Source organism: Teleopsis dalmanni, chromosome 1, assembly GCF_002237135.1.
Source record: "Teleopsis dalmanni isolate 2A chromosome 1, ASM223713v2, whole genome shotgun sequence".
Lineage (NCBI taxonomy): Eukaryota > Metazoa > Arthropoda > Insecta > Diptera > Diopsidae > Teleopsis > Teleopsis dalmanni.
Genome location: NC_051846.1, coordinates 194,767,082 through 194,784,733, shown reverse-complemented (window position 1 = coordinate 194,784,733; position 17,652 = coordinate 194,767,082). Strand labels below are relative to the sequence as shown.

The 17,652-nt window shown below is 28.9% G+C and overlaps 1 protein-coding gene across 1 annotated transcript in view; it reads right to left on the bottom strand.

The window, feature by feature from the left end:
• LOC119671038 (rapamycin-insensitive companion of mTOR) overlaps window positions 1-17,167 on the bottom strand; it is a 28,922-nt gene extending 11,755 nt beyond the window's left edge. The window contains exon 1 of the mRNA XM_038081528.1: window positions 16,433-17,167. Coding sequence (XP_037937456.1) covers window positions 16,433-16,481 — 49 coding nt within the window. The 5' untranslated portion in view covers window positions 16,482-17,167. The remainder of the gene's footprint in view (window positions 1-16,432) is intronic.
• Between the last annotated feature and the right edge of the window lie 485 nt (window positions 17,168-17,652).

Below are 17,652 nucleotides of genomic sequence, written 5' to 3'. Positions count from 1 at the left end.
CTTCATGCATATGCAACAGAATGTGCAACACACAAGATGCCGCAACCACCACTGCCGACCGACAAGAAAAAGCACAAAAGTGCAACAACACACAAAATAATATCGAGAAGGACTCAAGCAAATTAAAATATGTTGAGGCAGGACCAAGCCAAAATGCAAACCTACATTTTGCCTAACCACAGGCAAAACTGCTGCGAAAGTGTGCATTACAAAAGCATGAAAAGCGAAACTCAGACACACACACATGCGAAGGCAGGGAATGACAACGTCATGGAATTTAAAGGAAGGCAAATTAAGGAAATGTAAATATCCGACTTTTATTCTGATGATATATTCTATATACTCTAATGGATGTTTGATGTACTCATATAAAGATAAATATAATATAGATGAATTTTAAAATATATTGCCAGGAATAAAATAAAATAAAGGATTTATACTAACACAAATATGCCCTTATGGGAATATATATCTAGGTAAAACCTAGTAATATTAAAAAAAATAAATAAATTATACAATATTATTTAGTTAGATTATAAGTAGGATAGTAGGACAAGATCTACTTATATACCATACATTAAAATAACATACTATTGAAAAGCTTTAGAATAATTGAACGATGCAAAGAATCAGAATTCATTATACATAATCTTTCCAGCTTTAATATCAATCTATATCTTTCTCCTAATCTAATCTGATTCTATGAATAACGGCTCAGGCGACCTACTTCACGCAGAATAACAGCATCAATAGCATTCGATTTTAGTCTACATAAATATATTCAATTCAATTGTTGTAACAAAATAGGATTTAATCCTATAATAAAAAAGAAGCCTGGGTTCCATATACAAAACCACATATTTAGAGTGCCAGTACCCCGATTATAGATTGACAACATTTCTTTTCGAAAAAATTCATTAAAAATCACTATCACGTGGTCTACAAAATTTATGTTAAAATCTTAAACAATTGTTAGATAATAATAATATTATAAAAACAAGAAGAGTTTTCAAAAACAATAAGAACGGTTGAGAGATAAGTGATGTGATGTTGAAATGAGTTGAAAGCGGGTCGAACATTATATAAAAAACATAATATATAGAAATCGTAAAACCAGGTGTAGGTTCTAAATTCAAATTCAGGTTATAAAAACCAAAGTTAAAATTGATTTTAGGTTTACGTACAATAAATAAATTATTGCAGATATGTCGATATGTCGACTCTTTTATTTGAGTCCTTAGAATGTATATTGTTATATATATATATATTATATGTATATTGTTATAGATAATATTGTTATAGAACACTGTCGTACATGAAGAATATAAAAGTATGTTACAATGCAATTTTATATTTTTATTCAATATGTAAATATAGTGTTTCTGTGCAATTCTATGTATATATTCGTATTGGGAAATTCTAGGAAAATTTTAAATTTCCAAAAAGGTCTTGCGTGCCTTCTGTGTATGAACTCATTAGAAGCGATTATGCGATGGAGTACTTCGCAACGAAACTTTATTATGAATTTAACTGGTTTATAATCACGACTGTAATTGATGATATAAGACAATTTAATATAGGTTATACCGATAGCCGGTAAGTTTCTATTTAAGCATATTAGTCAAACATATTTGGCAAAATAGTTTCTATTCCGCAGAGTCGCAGATTTTAGCAGCATTTAAAAATTCACTTGTAATTATGGAGACATTTCATAAACGTTTCATAAAAATTATATTAAATATACAATTTTAAAATGAACATTTTACTTTTACATATATATTATCAGTTAAAATATATTATATAAGCAATATATAATAAACTAACTTAACTTATATCAAACTAAAAATATTCTTTAGTTTAGGATTCCAAAGGTTCAGAACCCAATTCTTGATAATTGCAAGACATAAGTAACAGAATCTACGGGATCCAATGTATTTAATCCTATCTTTGAAAGGTGTATCTTTAAGACACTAGTGATAAGTCTTTGTTCAGATCTGTTTCAACTACGAATCTGTTTAGCATTTCTATTGTTGATCCGAACAATTAGGTCAATTTTTTGACCTTTTTAAATGTGCGTTAAGTTTTTGACATTGTACCATGACTCCGATTAATATTTAATATTTTCAAATTCTCAAGATCTCGCAGAAAGACACGATTTTTATGAAAGAAATTAAATGTGGAAACTGTGAACATCATTCCCCTCATGATCACAAGGAATATAATGCATAGTGTTCAACGTTACGTTGCTCTACGTTACAAACTTCTTAACAAACCTAACACACCCTTCAACAGTGTATAGGGTATTGAAAGTAATATGTTATTACAAATGTAAAAAACATTATTAATAGAGTTTTCACATGATTTAAAATATTTTTGGCTCTTATAGTAGAAAAAAGTTTAACCAAATACCGTGCCAAGTCAATGGACTTAGAAAATTTGGTGCAAATAATAAATGTTGTTTACTTAAAATTATTTTCTGTTTATAATATCATTAATAGAAAATGCAAATATTTTTAAAAACAGCAACGTCAAATGAAAACAGCAACGAGTGTAATGTATCTAGATACTCGTACGAGTAAGGGGCGAGTGAGTACCGTGCACGTGATACTGCTTAATAAAGGCATGCGACGACGTTGAATTGATTGTGTTGGTTTGTTTTTATTTTTGTTTTTGTTTTTGCTTTTGGTCATGCACATGTCTGACTGCACTCGAGGTAGCTATCGCGCATTCATCGCGTCTGGTCTGGTATGGTATGCTATGGTCTGGTCTGGTCTAGCTTGTCTAACTGTTTAGTAGGATTAACGGATGGATGGATCGACAGAGCCATTGAGGTAAACAACTGATATCGAGTGCATGAATGACGTCAATGATGCATACCGAGACACTTGTGAAATGCAAGCCACGAGAACTTTGACGATCACACTACGCGTATAAATACATACATACATACCTACATGCATTCATGTAAGCAAATTAAGTAAAAACAAATAGAAATGCTTTTAAAATGTTTTATTCATTTTGAACGAAGCAAATTATTAAGTTAAAATTATTTTCAGATATTTCTGTTAATTACTACTATATATTCGAAAGTGTATAGTAAATATTATGAAAAAAACAATTTATAATTGAAATTGATTTGCTTTTAGTATTTTTATTAAAGTTGCGAAGAAGAAAGATGGGTCTTTGAAGTTAATACTCACATTTATATATTTGCTCATTCTATTTGAAAAATATAAAATCGATAATTAAAGTATATCAATAAAAAATAATATATAAAAATTTGATAGAGCTTTTTAATTACTCCAATACCTTTTACACAACTTTCAATACATAAGACAACAAAACGTCCAGATTTAGCAAGAACATAGAGCTCCGATTCAAGAGAAATTTCGACAACAGAGCTTATCTCGAATATAAAATTATGGAAAAAAAAGAACTTCGAAAAGATTGACTACAATAAGGATTTAGCAAGAACAATAAAGCTCCGATTCAAGAGAAAGATTGGCAACAAACCTAATCTCGGATGTTAAATCGTCGACAGAAAGAACTTCGAAAAGATTGACTACTATGTTACTACTAGGTTACATCACCTTCGAGAATATCATTAAAAAAATGAAGGTACGACAGCATTGTTCGGCCTATCCTGAAGAAGAAGAGGCGGGTTTTAGTCCGTAAACTACAAAAAAGTCAGGCACACCTTCTAACACAAAAAAAAATACACCTTACGACAGTGCCGATAATAGAAAGCTTTTTTATTCATACAGACATAGGGTATTTATGCTCTATTGTTCCGATATCATGTAACCATTTAGTTTTGTCATATGTCTGTATTCACAAATAACAGGTTATATAAAGTGTCATAATAGCCTGTGCTACCATTCTAAGAAGATGGGTCTATCTGAGACAAACTGTCATCTCGTCTTGTCACTAGTGAAAGAGACCTCTAGTGACATTTTTAATAACTGTCTAACTTGAATGTAGGCCACAAGGAATTTACTGAACCGAAGTTATCGCCTTTTGATGTACCTAAACACTTGACACTTTGGCCTTTATTCTGTTTAGTGAGAGTTAGTTTGCAGCAAAAAAGAGTGTTTATCTGTTCTGATCTAAATTTTTTCTTTGGCTTATGTTATTATAATATCCCGTATGCCTATTTGAAACGCTCATTATATTCTAACCCAATCTATGATTTCTTATATTTTCACCGATGCTTTGATTTATGATATTAAAATGGGTTCCAATCTAATATTGATAGAATTTATGGGATAATTATTTTAAATTAATACAAATAAAATTTTGGTTTCTATTCCAGACTAAGAGAGTTTCTGTTCTACTAAAAGTTGTATATCATCTACTCGATATGTTTGTTATGTTTTATTATTTAGCATTTTGTATTCATTGATCAAAGTTTAAGATATTTTTGGTGGCGATGCGTTTATCATAAAAAATTTAATTTTTTCAATTTTATTCTGGAATAAATTGTTTTGTTTTAGTCAACTTTTAAAATATTTGTCGTAGGAACAGAAAAACAAGTTTTTTTCTCAAAAATATCATCTTAACAATGCCATGTATGTGATGTCTTCAACATCAGAACAATTTTTTTTAGTAGTTCTCAACATATACAAACAGAATTTAAATTTAGTTGCAAATCCCCAGACTAATTGGAATTTCAACAGCAAAAAGAATGTTGTCATCAATTGCAAAGCGAATTGTTACGACAGTAACAACATCAGCAGCAGCCACAACAGCAACAGCAATACCAACAACGACAACCAAAATTCGAGTAAAAATACAATTTTTAAAATAAATATTGAACTTTCATTCATCGAAAATGCCTTTTTCATTCATTCAACGTCTTATTTGTGTAAATAATTGCAAATAAAATCAGGAAAGAGTAAACAAGATTCGTCTATATACTTGCTAAAGGTTCGTTTTATTAAGATTATAAACAGCCAAAATATTATCGATTCTGAGAATAAAAAAATGATATATCAGCTTTTATTAAAGTCACACAGTCACCGCTCCAATAAAGCAATTAAAAAGGAAACTGTAGATAGCTCGATACATTAAGATAATACTTCATTCTTTAAGTCACTAACGTAGATGAAATTTTGAAAATATTAACAGTAATAATTATTAGAGCTAATAAACAGCATCCGTATTTTGCCTGAAATAAGATAATGTATGGACTCCATGTTTGGACCAAGTGTCGGGCCGCTTTTTATAATTCACAAAACAATCAATCCGATTTCATCCTGATCCACAAGGAAAAAGCTAGGTAGCCTTATGAACACCTTATTGGACAAATCTAATACTATATACTAACAAGATTTACCCGTTAATCGTAATAACGATTGCTGGTGAAAGCCACACCAATATACACCATGCTCAATATGTTGTTCATGTTACAGGGTAATCAATTATTAAAATTATATTTGTGCTCCTCAAATCGAAGCTTAACTTAGATCAAATAAATACATAAATAAAATAAATAAAATATTAATAGCTCTAGCGAAAAAGAAGAAAAGAATAAACAATTAAGTATCAAATAAAAGCTCTAAAAGCCAAAGAAACTAGAAAAAAAAGAATATAAATTGTCTTTTAACAGCACTAAAATTGGAAAAAAATGTGGTGTAGTGTATATTCTCCTACATAATTAAATTAATAAAATTTATTGATTTAATCAGTGTTTAGTAAACATAATTTGAGTTATTGATAAAATTATATAATATACATAATATATATTAGTATATAATATACATAATATATATTAGTATATAAATATACTAATATAACATAGTACATCATATAGTAAATAAGCAAGGAGAGTTCTTACCAATAACACCAAACACGCGAAAAATAAAAAAGAAAGATTTCACAAAAATATCAAGAAATAATAAATAATTGACGAATAAATATACCATTATGCCAAAAAATTTCTTGAAAAACTATATATTAAGTACTAGATTTGAAAGCAAAAAAAAATAAAGAAAATAAATGCGTTTTATAATTTCAGAAATAATGGTTTAAAAACAATTTCATATTGATTAAATAATTTTTATTTAATCGGGAAATTATACTATCGAAACCAAAAAGAGCTTTTTACACCAGAAAAATTAACTATTATGGACTGATACTGAGCATTTTGGTCGCCCAAAATTGGCACTTGTTCGGGAACCATAAAGATTCCACAAAATGGTTATAAAATATTGTGAAGTGAAGTTTTGAAGGGTAGCAAATACCTTTCAGATATCCAAAGGCTGAGTACGTACAATATTATAGGGGATTTCTTTTATTGGCAACAATTTATGACTACTACAGGCCTGAATCAAAAAGATCATCACTGGATATCAGTGGATAGATTGTTTAAAGTAACTAAAACTCAAAAGTCAGCTGACAAGAGGGTATGGTATCCGTTTTTACGTACACGTATAGTATTGTTTGGACCTTGAAAAAGTTAGAACTATCAATAGTGAATATTATATAGCATTAATGAATCTATTGAGTGCAAAAATCTCGAAAACATGACCACACATACAAAAGAAAAACGTACTGTATGGCTCAAGTAAAAGAATTAGGCTCCGAATTGCTTTTCTATTCACCACCCACTCTAGATCTAGCTCTCAACTATTAGTGATTTTTATAGACTTCACAAAAGATGCTCAAAAAAAAAAAGAAACTTAGTTCTAATAAAGAAGAAGAGATTACCAGAACTGAGATCGATTTTAATAGCAAAGACAAATCGTTCTACACAAAAGGCATTGACAAGTTTAAGGCGCATTGAAATGGCTGTATAAAACTTGTAGGAGATTACATTGACGATTAAAGCCGAATTTATAAATAAAAAAAAAAATTTTGTTTTTCTTAGCCAGACCGGAAACTCATTGAGTGATGTGTGGGTTATTTAATGCCCACAATGTTGTTATAACACAATACACTTGAGACAGGTGGACCTATTGTGAATCCCATTAGATGACACTTTTTTTCTTTAGTATTTTGCAGAAATGTTTTAATAAAAAAAAAATTATATCGTTTTTATTTACGCTAATTATTTTACTTTTCTATTCTATTCCTGCTTATTCTTTTTTTTTGATTTCTTGTTCTCTTATTTAAATTGATTTATTCAATTCTCCTTTAACTACACTATTATTATCATTCCACTTTTCATACACATTTTTTGGCTGCTTTATTACTTTGTATTTTGCCTAATATTAATAAGGTCAGTTCTTCTCTTTGTAAAAGCAAAAACAAAAACAAAAACAAAACAAAAAGAAAGGAAGCTCTACAAGCAGCAACAACGAACCCACACACACACACACACATGCACATAAGCGCGCGAACAGAACAAATTTACGGAATTTGTCGTACATGTTGACGTTGTTTTCATTGTTTTTGTATTGCTTGTTGTTGTTATTGCTGCTGCTGCGGTTGATATTTCGGCTTGTTTTGCATTTGCTTTTGCTGCTAAAAATACTTTCCTAGCCAAAAATAACTCGGCTAAAAGAATTAATGTGGCTATTTAAAGTAATTTAACTAAGAAAATTAAATTATTTTTGTTTTTTTTCTTTTTTTTGAAAAATATGAAGTAAAATAATAAAGTGCGCACACATTACGGTTTTTTAAATAAATTTATTATATTTATATTTTTGTTTTTTTTGTGGATGAGAGCACTTTTGGGAAAATTGTGCGAATATAAAATAAATGAGCGGAAACTCATTTAAATTTCACTTCAAGGCGAATGCCCTCATTGCAATTTTTTTTTCGTTTCGTTCGTTATTTTTTTTGTAGTTGCAGTTTTAAATTTTGGTTGTTTTTGCTTTGCTTTTGTTTTTGTTTTTATATTTTTTAATTTAGGTTCTGTTTTGGTAAGTGACGTTAAATGTTTAAGTAGTTGTTGTTGTTTTTGCATTATGGTCTATTTATTTTGTAGTGGCACATTTGTTGTTGGAATTTCCGGTTGATGATTGCGAACGTATGAGTAAGGTATGCCGGTATGTCGCTAAGTCGTTGGGGTCGTTCGTCGTGGTTGTGCTGTGTAGTTGTGTTTTATTTATTTTGCCAAACATACAAATATTTATTAAACATTTCACAATGTGCTATGCATTTTTTTTTTATTTAGTTTGTGACTCATTATATTTTAAAGAAAGTAACTACGTATAATAATAAATATTAAATGTTAATTCGAAGAACTCGTTTCAGCAATTTGATTTTATTTATTTTTCACGTTTTGATTTACGACGACTATCGATAGACATTAACTATCGATAGATTTTAAATAAAACTACATATAAAATCCTATATAGAATTTTTAGGAATTCTATCAATAAAGAAAAAGTTAGTAATGTCAGATGCAAAGAGGATGTATTGAAGAACTGAAACTAAAAAAAATTTTAATTTTTAAAAACTAAGTTCGCATGTAGATTATTCTACTCATACGTAAAGTTAATTGTGGTCCTAGGAAGAAGATTTAATACGCATTCACACGACAGTAAACACGATTAGGAAATTTCTAATGAGAAAACACTTAGGGTCATGTTATACAGAGTCACGGGTACATCAAAATAATAATTATTTTAATAATAATAATAATAATAATTTATTAAAATAATAATTTATTCTTTGCTTTCAATGTAAATTAAATAAATGAGAGTGAGAAAAGAAAACAAATGTTGTATTAAAAAGAATACCAGTAACCAGTAACAGGTTATGGTAACCTGTGGAGATATTTACGATTATCTGTCGTATATATATAAAAATATTTATAAAACCATTTACATAGGGTTAGCATATGGTTAGTAAAAGATGTGTGAATGTGGAGGGAATTGTTTGGGAACAATTAAGTGGATTAAGAATGGGTGGAATTTTAATTGAAGCTAACCTGGATGAAACCAGAGAAATCCAGCCACTTTAATAGGATCCGCGAATTCATCATGGAATAATGTTTGATCCCAACTACTTGTCCCCCTAAACTGTGAGTCGCAAAAAATCAAAAAGTATATAAAGACGTTCAAAACATTTAAGAGCCAATTTTAGCTAAAATTTTAAAATCATTCCTTTTTTGGTTTATTGTTCAAACAATTCGCATTTTGTATGTATGTACGAATGCTACATTAAATCTCTCCCTCTCCCTAAATCTTTTTCACTCTAGATATATCTCTCTCTCCAAGTCTATTTATCTCTTTCTTTAAATATTTTTCGCTCCAAAAAAATTCCTCTCTCTAAATATTCCGCCCTGTTTCGATAAATCCCTATTCGTAAATCACTCTCTCTTTTAATCTCCTTCTTTCTGTCTGGTCTTTAATTAGTATAGCGATACAAATTGTTTATGGACTATTGGAATTCATTTTTCTTTATATAAGCAGTACAGTTAATTAATACATCTATCTTCTAAGAAGAATATTTTTTTATACCAAATATTTTTATATTCTTTCTAAAGTCACGCTAATTTTATTTGCTATTTTTACTCAATGTTATATGACAAAGGTGTAAAGCTGTAGACGATAAAATAATAACGTTGTGCAACATTACAACTTTATTGTCTATTTTTAAATAATTTGTTTATTAGAAACAGAATATTTTATTGTTTTTTTTCTTATGAATTGGAAATAATTCGAAAAAATACATATGATACCACGTCTGTTTTAGTAATATTATGCATAATAATCTTGATATATTATACTGAGTATTCGTGCCGAGAAGATCTGGAAGATCCTGGTATTAAATAACAATAGTTAAAACAGATAGATTAACAAATTTTTTTTTTTTTTTTACTAAATAATTTTTATGAAATATATAACAAACACATTCCACTGTAGTTTTAACAGTCATTATTTATGGTGCTAAATGTTCAACGGTCAACAAAAAGTAAAAACTTGTCATCACCAAGATAAAGACCCCTAAATTTTATATGAATGAAATTCCTTGAACTCATGTGACTTTTGTTTACTTTTACACTACAATTTTACTCTAATTCCAATAATATAGCAAAAGTCAAGTACATACTTCAAAATTATCTAAGCACCTATAAAAATTCCATAAACAGTCATATAAAAATCGCTTTGAGTACATGTTGCGAGCAACACTCAACCGGCAATTACTGGAATTACGGAAATACCTAAATCGAAGAATAGGTATCATGAATAGGTATATATAATATTGCATACAAGATATGATATTTTTTTAAGAGAGCTATAAAGGCATGTGTATATACACTTCAGGTTGACATATTGATAAATAGATAGATAAAATAGTTATAATTCGTAGTACCAGGTTAGTAATACCTATAGAAATAAAATGAAATATATAAAAAATACAACTGTTTTATACTTTTTAAACAAAAAATTTATTTACTGCAGATATTAAATGCTTACTTTATTTAATTAGATGTACGATTATATTTTATATATATAATAAAGTGCTTGAGTCAGACTTGGATAATAAAGAAATAATAGCATTTGTTAAGTTTTGAGCTGTAAACATAATAAAAATTACACTTTATTTAACATTTATAGGTATTCTATTATAAAAATATTAAATAAAGTAAGTCACAAATTAAACACAGGAAAGCGATTTATGAGATCTATTGTACTATATTTTACATAGTATATATAGAATATTGTGGTATATTCTATATAATATATGTATATCGAATATGGAACATATATTCTATAGTATATACTTATTTGGCCACAATAAATACAAAATAAATACTTATTTGACCACAACAACCCGTTTCTGTTGCGTGTGCACTTTCTCCAGTCTCATGCATCAAGTTCGGTTAGTACTCCATCGACTTGATCATTTCACAGGAGACATGATCCTGTACGCCTTCTTCCTCTAACTACCGCTTCAAATACCTTTTTCGCTAGGGCATATTCATCCATTCTCACTACATGACTAAGCCCGTGAAGCCCGTGAAGCCGCTAGACGTTAATTCACTGAGTTATATTGATGTCGTGATAAAGCTTGTACAGCTTGTGGTTCGTACAGATGCGGTGATAGTCGTCGCCAACTCGTAGAGGATAAAAGATCTTACGAAGAACTTTTCTCTCGAATACTTCCAGTGCTGCTTCATCATTCTTTGTTAACGTTCATGCTTCTATGCCATACAGAAGTGCAGGTAGGATAAACGACCTTTAGAGCATAAGTTTTGTTTATCGAAAGAGAGCTCTACATTTCAATTGCCTACTGAGCACATAGTAGCACCTATTGACAATTGTGATTCGGGTTGTCTGATCTCCATGCTGACATCGTTGTTCACAGCGCCATCACAGATTCAAAAGTATAACCGACAGCTAGTAGCTCGGTGATCGAGTGATGCACATTTCTAGCAGTCGCTGATAAATACTACCTCATTCACCGCTAAGACCATTTTTGCAGATGTCTTTTCGATAGCAGCAATGACAGCTGTAACATCACATCTATATTCTATACTGAAGATTAGAATATATAATATTCTAGTTATAGAATCTTCTATATAATAATAGAATATATTATTCTAGTTCACAATTCTATGATTAAAATTATATATATTCCATGCAATCAATGACAATGACTAGTCTTTAAGATTTGACTATATCTAAATATATGTATTTATATATTATTAGAGTAAATAATACGATGTACATTTTCTAAACTTTCTTGATGCAAGTAGTCGTCGGTCGCCTCAATCCACAACGCTTTGTAGACAGACATAAACAACTTTAGAAATCATTTAAAAAAAACTAAAACAAATTACTCATACGATTTTATTTAGAAATATAAAAATATACATAAACACAAAAACGCTTTATAGAATTTTCAGAAATTGCACAAAATTCAAGAAATTTCAAAATTTTGATTTATTTTGATAAAACAATTTAAACAATCACAATAATGCACAGAAAACAAAACCAACCGAAATTCGTTCAAATGAAATTCAAATAGCAAAATTCATTAGGCGGCGAATAGCTGATATACTATATTCGTTTAAGAGCGGGAACAGGGACATAAATCAAGGCTTTTTTCTTTTAGCTTCAATTTTATCATAAACATATATTTTTCTTGAATTTGTTTATTTAGTAATTTTTACAATTGTTGAACGCGAAATTTCTATTTGTGAATTTTCCATGACACAAAAAACTAGGACGGAACACAGAGGAATACTCGCTCGTACACGTAGAATACGTACTCGTATGTGTAGCATATAAACATGAAAATTAACGAGTTCGGAGAGACCGACCACATGGAGAACTATTAAATACGTAATGTCGATGACTAAAACTTTAATTAGTGCAAAAATATGAAATCTACAATGACAGGGCATGATTCAGCTCAACTTCAATTAGAAATTACACCACACAATTCTACGTAACCTCTTTTAGATTTATAATTTATTTTTGTAAGGTGCGTTAAATTCGATGACGAAATTTAATCGGAAATTCCTTGCAGATAAGCAAAGTTTTGATATAACATTCGCACTTATGAAAAAGACTAGAATAACATAAAGGTTTTATAGTTTTGTAAAGAGCTGACAGTGATTCAGTATATTTATGGTCAAAGCATGTTTTGTTATTTTATATTTATAATTTAAAACAGATTTTTTTATTTTTCGCTAAGGACAGAGGAACCTATGCCTGGAGGTCAATGTCTATCAGTTCAACTTATGTATGTACTTACACAGTACTAGATGAGATTATATTTATCTTCCCATAGTCGCTTATCATTTATGTCCAATGCAACTCATCATTCGTACAAAAGTTCCACTGTTCGCAAGTTAGACCACCCAAGAAATTTCTTCTCAATTGGAGTTCTCGGGAAAAGTTTTGTGTCGCACCAAGTGCCCAATGGCACTCGAGCATCACTACCCTTATCAGAAAACGCTTGTTAGAGTGAGACCGCAAAGTAGATTACTCAAGCGATCTTTCCCCTTCAAGGGTTCTCTGGTGTGGTGGTGATCACTCGGTGTTCACCACTTGATTTTCGTTGCCGAGTTTCATTATGCGCAAGCTAGACGAAACAAGCAGTCTCTTTTCCAAATAAAGATTCGATTTTAAGTATTTTAATGTTAGAAAAAAAAAGAATTGCATTGGTCGACATGCTTAATAAACAAGAAACAAATTAACTACTTGGTGAGATTTTTATTCTACAGCATCACTATTCTTTCACTAATCTTTCTGGAATAGATGGTAGTACATGTAAAAGATCTTCAGCAAATAACTCAACTTACAAGACACTCATTTGTTTATTGGTTAATTTGTGTTCAATCATTCGTTTTAAATTTCTTTATGCAGAACTAGTTTCAAGAAACAAACATTCGCCGATTCGAAAGTTATTCGTTTGTATGTTATTCACAAATATTCCTGTAATTACTAGAACATTACATTGTAGGCAATATAATAACTAGAAAGAAGGAAATATCTGTTCTCAAATTGTCTAGTACAAAAACTATTTAACTCATTTCAAGAAACATTTTAACTTATTCGAAATCTATTCTTTTATAACAGAAGAAAAAGAAGAAAGTATATGTCTACAAAACTCATTTTTTGTGTAAATTGTTTTAGTGTTGGCTAGCTCAATAATTGCTTGATTATCATTGACTTTTAAGTCCGCATGTTCATTGCTATTGAATGCAGTGACGAATTTCGAACCACTTGACCACTTTGGAGAACTACTACTTATTTATGACAATGTTTGAGGTATTACTTACAACTTTAAATAGTAGGTTTTAGAAATAAATTCACACTTCTAATTACTTAAATTATTACATCATATATTCATATTTAATATATGTTAATTTGTAAATATATATAAGGTAATATATTATGTGCCTACTATTCTCGGCACATGTTTTTCATAATTCGAATATTTGTATACGAATATTTACAGTAGTTCATACAAAGATTTCAATATAAACAAATGAAAAGAGGAAAAAAATTTAAAGCAGAGGAATAAACTATTCGGAGAGATAGATGACTGGAGTATATTTACCATACTTCATAAAAAACAAACCGATATATAATATAAAAAAATAAAACAGAAACAACATAACATAAGCTAAGCACAATATTTTATTTATTTGTTTTCTTGAAAATATTATTATTGTTTATTACTTTTACGCTTCGTACACTATATTTTTTATTTATTTTATTTTTTTTTGTTATTACAAATTGTGTATATGTCTCGTTTTTTATTAATGGAAGTTTTAACAAAAATTTTTTTTGGAGAAATGTCAATTGGTTTTGTGGATACAGAGAAGTTTCATAGAAAAACGCGTAATTGATACGCAGTAAATTATGTCTGTGTTTTGTTCCATGTTTGTCTTACAAACAACTGTTTTAGTGTGATTCCCCCGAAGAATACGAGATGCCATTCTGTTATTTAATCAATTACAATACGATCAGATCATGTGTATACCTTTATAGTTATAAGGTAATTTTAAGATTTTTTATAAAAATAAAATAATAAAAATATGAACATATGTCGATGACAGAGTCAGATTGTTTCCTGTCCCATTGTTGCCCTGTTTACTTTAGGATTTCCTTTCATTTTCCATATTGTGAAAACCAACGTGATCAATGAACGCATTTTACTAACGTTTTCAATGGGGTGTTGATGGGGTCATTAAGCTAGCTGATGACAGCATTCCTAGACTATATAATCTTGAAGTTGAAGAGCAAAATAATAACATATCAGTCGTTTATGCTTCATTAACTTAATGAATGAATTATAAAAAAAAAAAACATAAAAGAAAAAAGTAGTAATTGGAGATATAAATAAATTTCCAAAGAGAAAAAGTTGTTAAAAAAAAACTACCCACTTTAAGTGGGTCAAATTTCTTTAAATCAGTATATTAAATCATTATAAATGCTTACTTGTAAGCTATATTAAGAAGTATATTCTATCTTATCAACTATATCACAATTTCAAAGTCAGTTTAGATAGCTAGATAGACAACAATCTTTCTTATAGAACGCACCTCTTTGAAGTGGTTTCGTTGTGAGAAATTTTATAGTATGATAACTAACTAATAGTACTTTGTGAATAAAGATATCCCTATTTTAGAATCTGAAAGCACTCTATCGTTTCAATAAAACAAGTAATATCTTGAAGCACAGCATAAAGATTGTTAGTATCATTGATATGGTTCAGAACATTTATTAAAGATGTTCTGAATTCAAAATTATATTAACTATTAGACAATCAAATATATAAAACGCTTTTATTTAAAAATTCTTATAACAAATTTTTTATTTATTTTGTACTTAAATACTAAAAAAATTATAAAATAAAAAACTAAATACAATATTTACTGGATTATTATCTATATAGCAGACTAAGCGTAGAGGCAGACCAGCAATGACCTGGAGAAGAACAATTTAGCAGGATACGGACAAATCGTTTAACGAGTTGAGAGCAATAGCACAAAATAGAAGCCAGCGAAAATCTTTTGTAGACTCATTAAGCTCCTAATAGAGTATGGAAATAATAATAATAATTTTCTTTATAAAGCGTTATATTCATTTGGTTTTGTCTGATAGCTAATATAATTTTGAATCAAGTATATGAGGTTATCGGTGAAACATTTCAGGTAGTGGGTATCCACCGTTATTACACTCTTTGGGTAAATAACAATATTTTTCTTTTTCTTTCATAACTCACAATTGGAAAATAAAAGTTGAAAAGTATACATATTCGACATAATGCGAATCTCTATACATTTTTCTTTCAATGCAGGATCATTGTACTATTCTACAGTCAAATATTAGCGACTGAAGAGGATAATATTGAGGCTATATCGAGTATTATATTTCATTAGAAAATTGAAAAGTTAATCAATTCGGACATCTTGCTCATATTTTTATTAACTCATAATTATTATGATCGTATTTTTAAATTTATATTTTAATATAAAAAACTTAAAAAAATTAAGATTATAAAAATATCAGTTGTTAATTTATGTAATATATTTTATTAACAGATATTTCGGTCATCTTGAGGGTTATTATAATTAAATAATATAATTATAATTAATAATTCATTAATAAAGTTAAGGACTTTTTATAATTTTATAAATACTTTTACCATCAAATGAACTTCACTAAAAATATTAAATAAAAGTGCTACAATAACGCATTAAACTACTACAATGACTCAATAAAGTGCTTCAGTACCGCATAAAAGTGTGCTATAAAGCACTTTTAAACATTAAATATTGTTCTATATAAACTACGTAATTCCTGGAGATTTAACTAAGGCGGCAAAGTGATTGATTTGATTTTAAAAGTAATAAAATTTTGTGAAGTGTTTTATAAGTTTTATTGTGTTGTGTTGAAAGTGAAGAAAAAAAAACAAAGGAAAAGGGCACTCATAAAGTCAAAAGGAAACAAGAATCGGGATTTTACTTTAGTTGTAAGTCGAAGTGAAATAACTTTAAATTATTTACGCTTCTTACCTTTGGCACGATATTTGCTCCTTTTGCCATAACGCCAACTGGATGCCATTTTGCAAAAATTTTATGTTTATCAATAAAATAATCGAATTGCTTTTCGAGAATTGTTTTTTTAATAATTAATAACATTTGCCGATAACAAGACAACGTTTTGTATTTATGTAAATCATCACCAATAATTATTTCAAAAGCAAGCAATTTATTTATTTATATTTTTTTTATTTTTATTTTGTACACTTCTTTCTTTAGTATGAATATGATCACTCAAAGGACACTCTTTATCCTTGCATTTATATTATTCATTTTTAAATTATTAAACCGCATGATATTTGTTTTGCAGATTTTAATTAATATTTTCATTTTCACTCACAAAAATCTAAAAACTTTTTCGCAGCGCTTTCGACACTCCCTTTTTAACCCACCACTTTATCACACTACTGTTGTTTTACTACTACTATATTTTGCATGCACTTTAATTCATTTTTTCGCGTTGCACACATACACACAAACACGCCGAAGTTTACGTTACGTTTTTTTGTTTTGTTGCCTTTGCATCATCTTCATTTTCTTTATTTTGACGTGCATTGACCGACAGCAGCAACGCCGACAGCGGCGGAGTTAAACAGTGTTGCATTTTCAGTTATTACATTTTTTTTCTATATAAATTTCTCTTCATATCCACACAACATTATTAAACAGCATGCACATATATATATTTACATATATATGCATAAGTAAAATAAACTTTTTATTTTAATTCTCTTAAATATTTAATATGTACGCAATTTTATAAATTGATTTCATTGAAAATTTTTATATAAAATTCTTTATTAAATTTACATTTATTATAATTTAAAAAATATATTTTGTATATTGAAAAATTTATTTCATATTTTAATATATTTTCACGCATTGCAATGCCAGTTTTCATTTGTTATGTATTGCTCCTCGACCCCGCTACAGAAAAGCAAGACAACGCGTATTTCCGTATTGTTTCTTTTATCTATTTGGTAGTATTTCTATTTCCCTTTTTCACTTTTCACATTACACTTGCCTCTACCTCTTTTCTAATTTTCTTACGACTTTTTAACACAAACACTTTTACATTTCAGCAATTTCACCCCTTCAATTTTTACTACTTTTATTCAAAGACAATATTTATTAGATATTTGTTTTTTTAGTTATTTTTTGTTCAATATTATATTATTTAAGCAATGTATTAT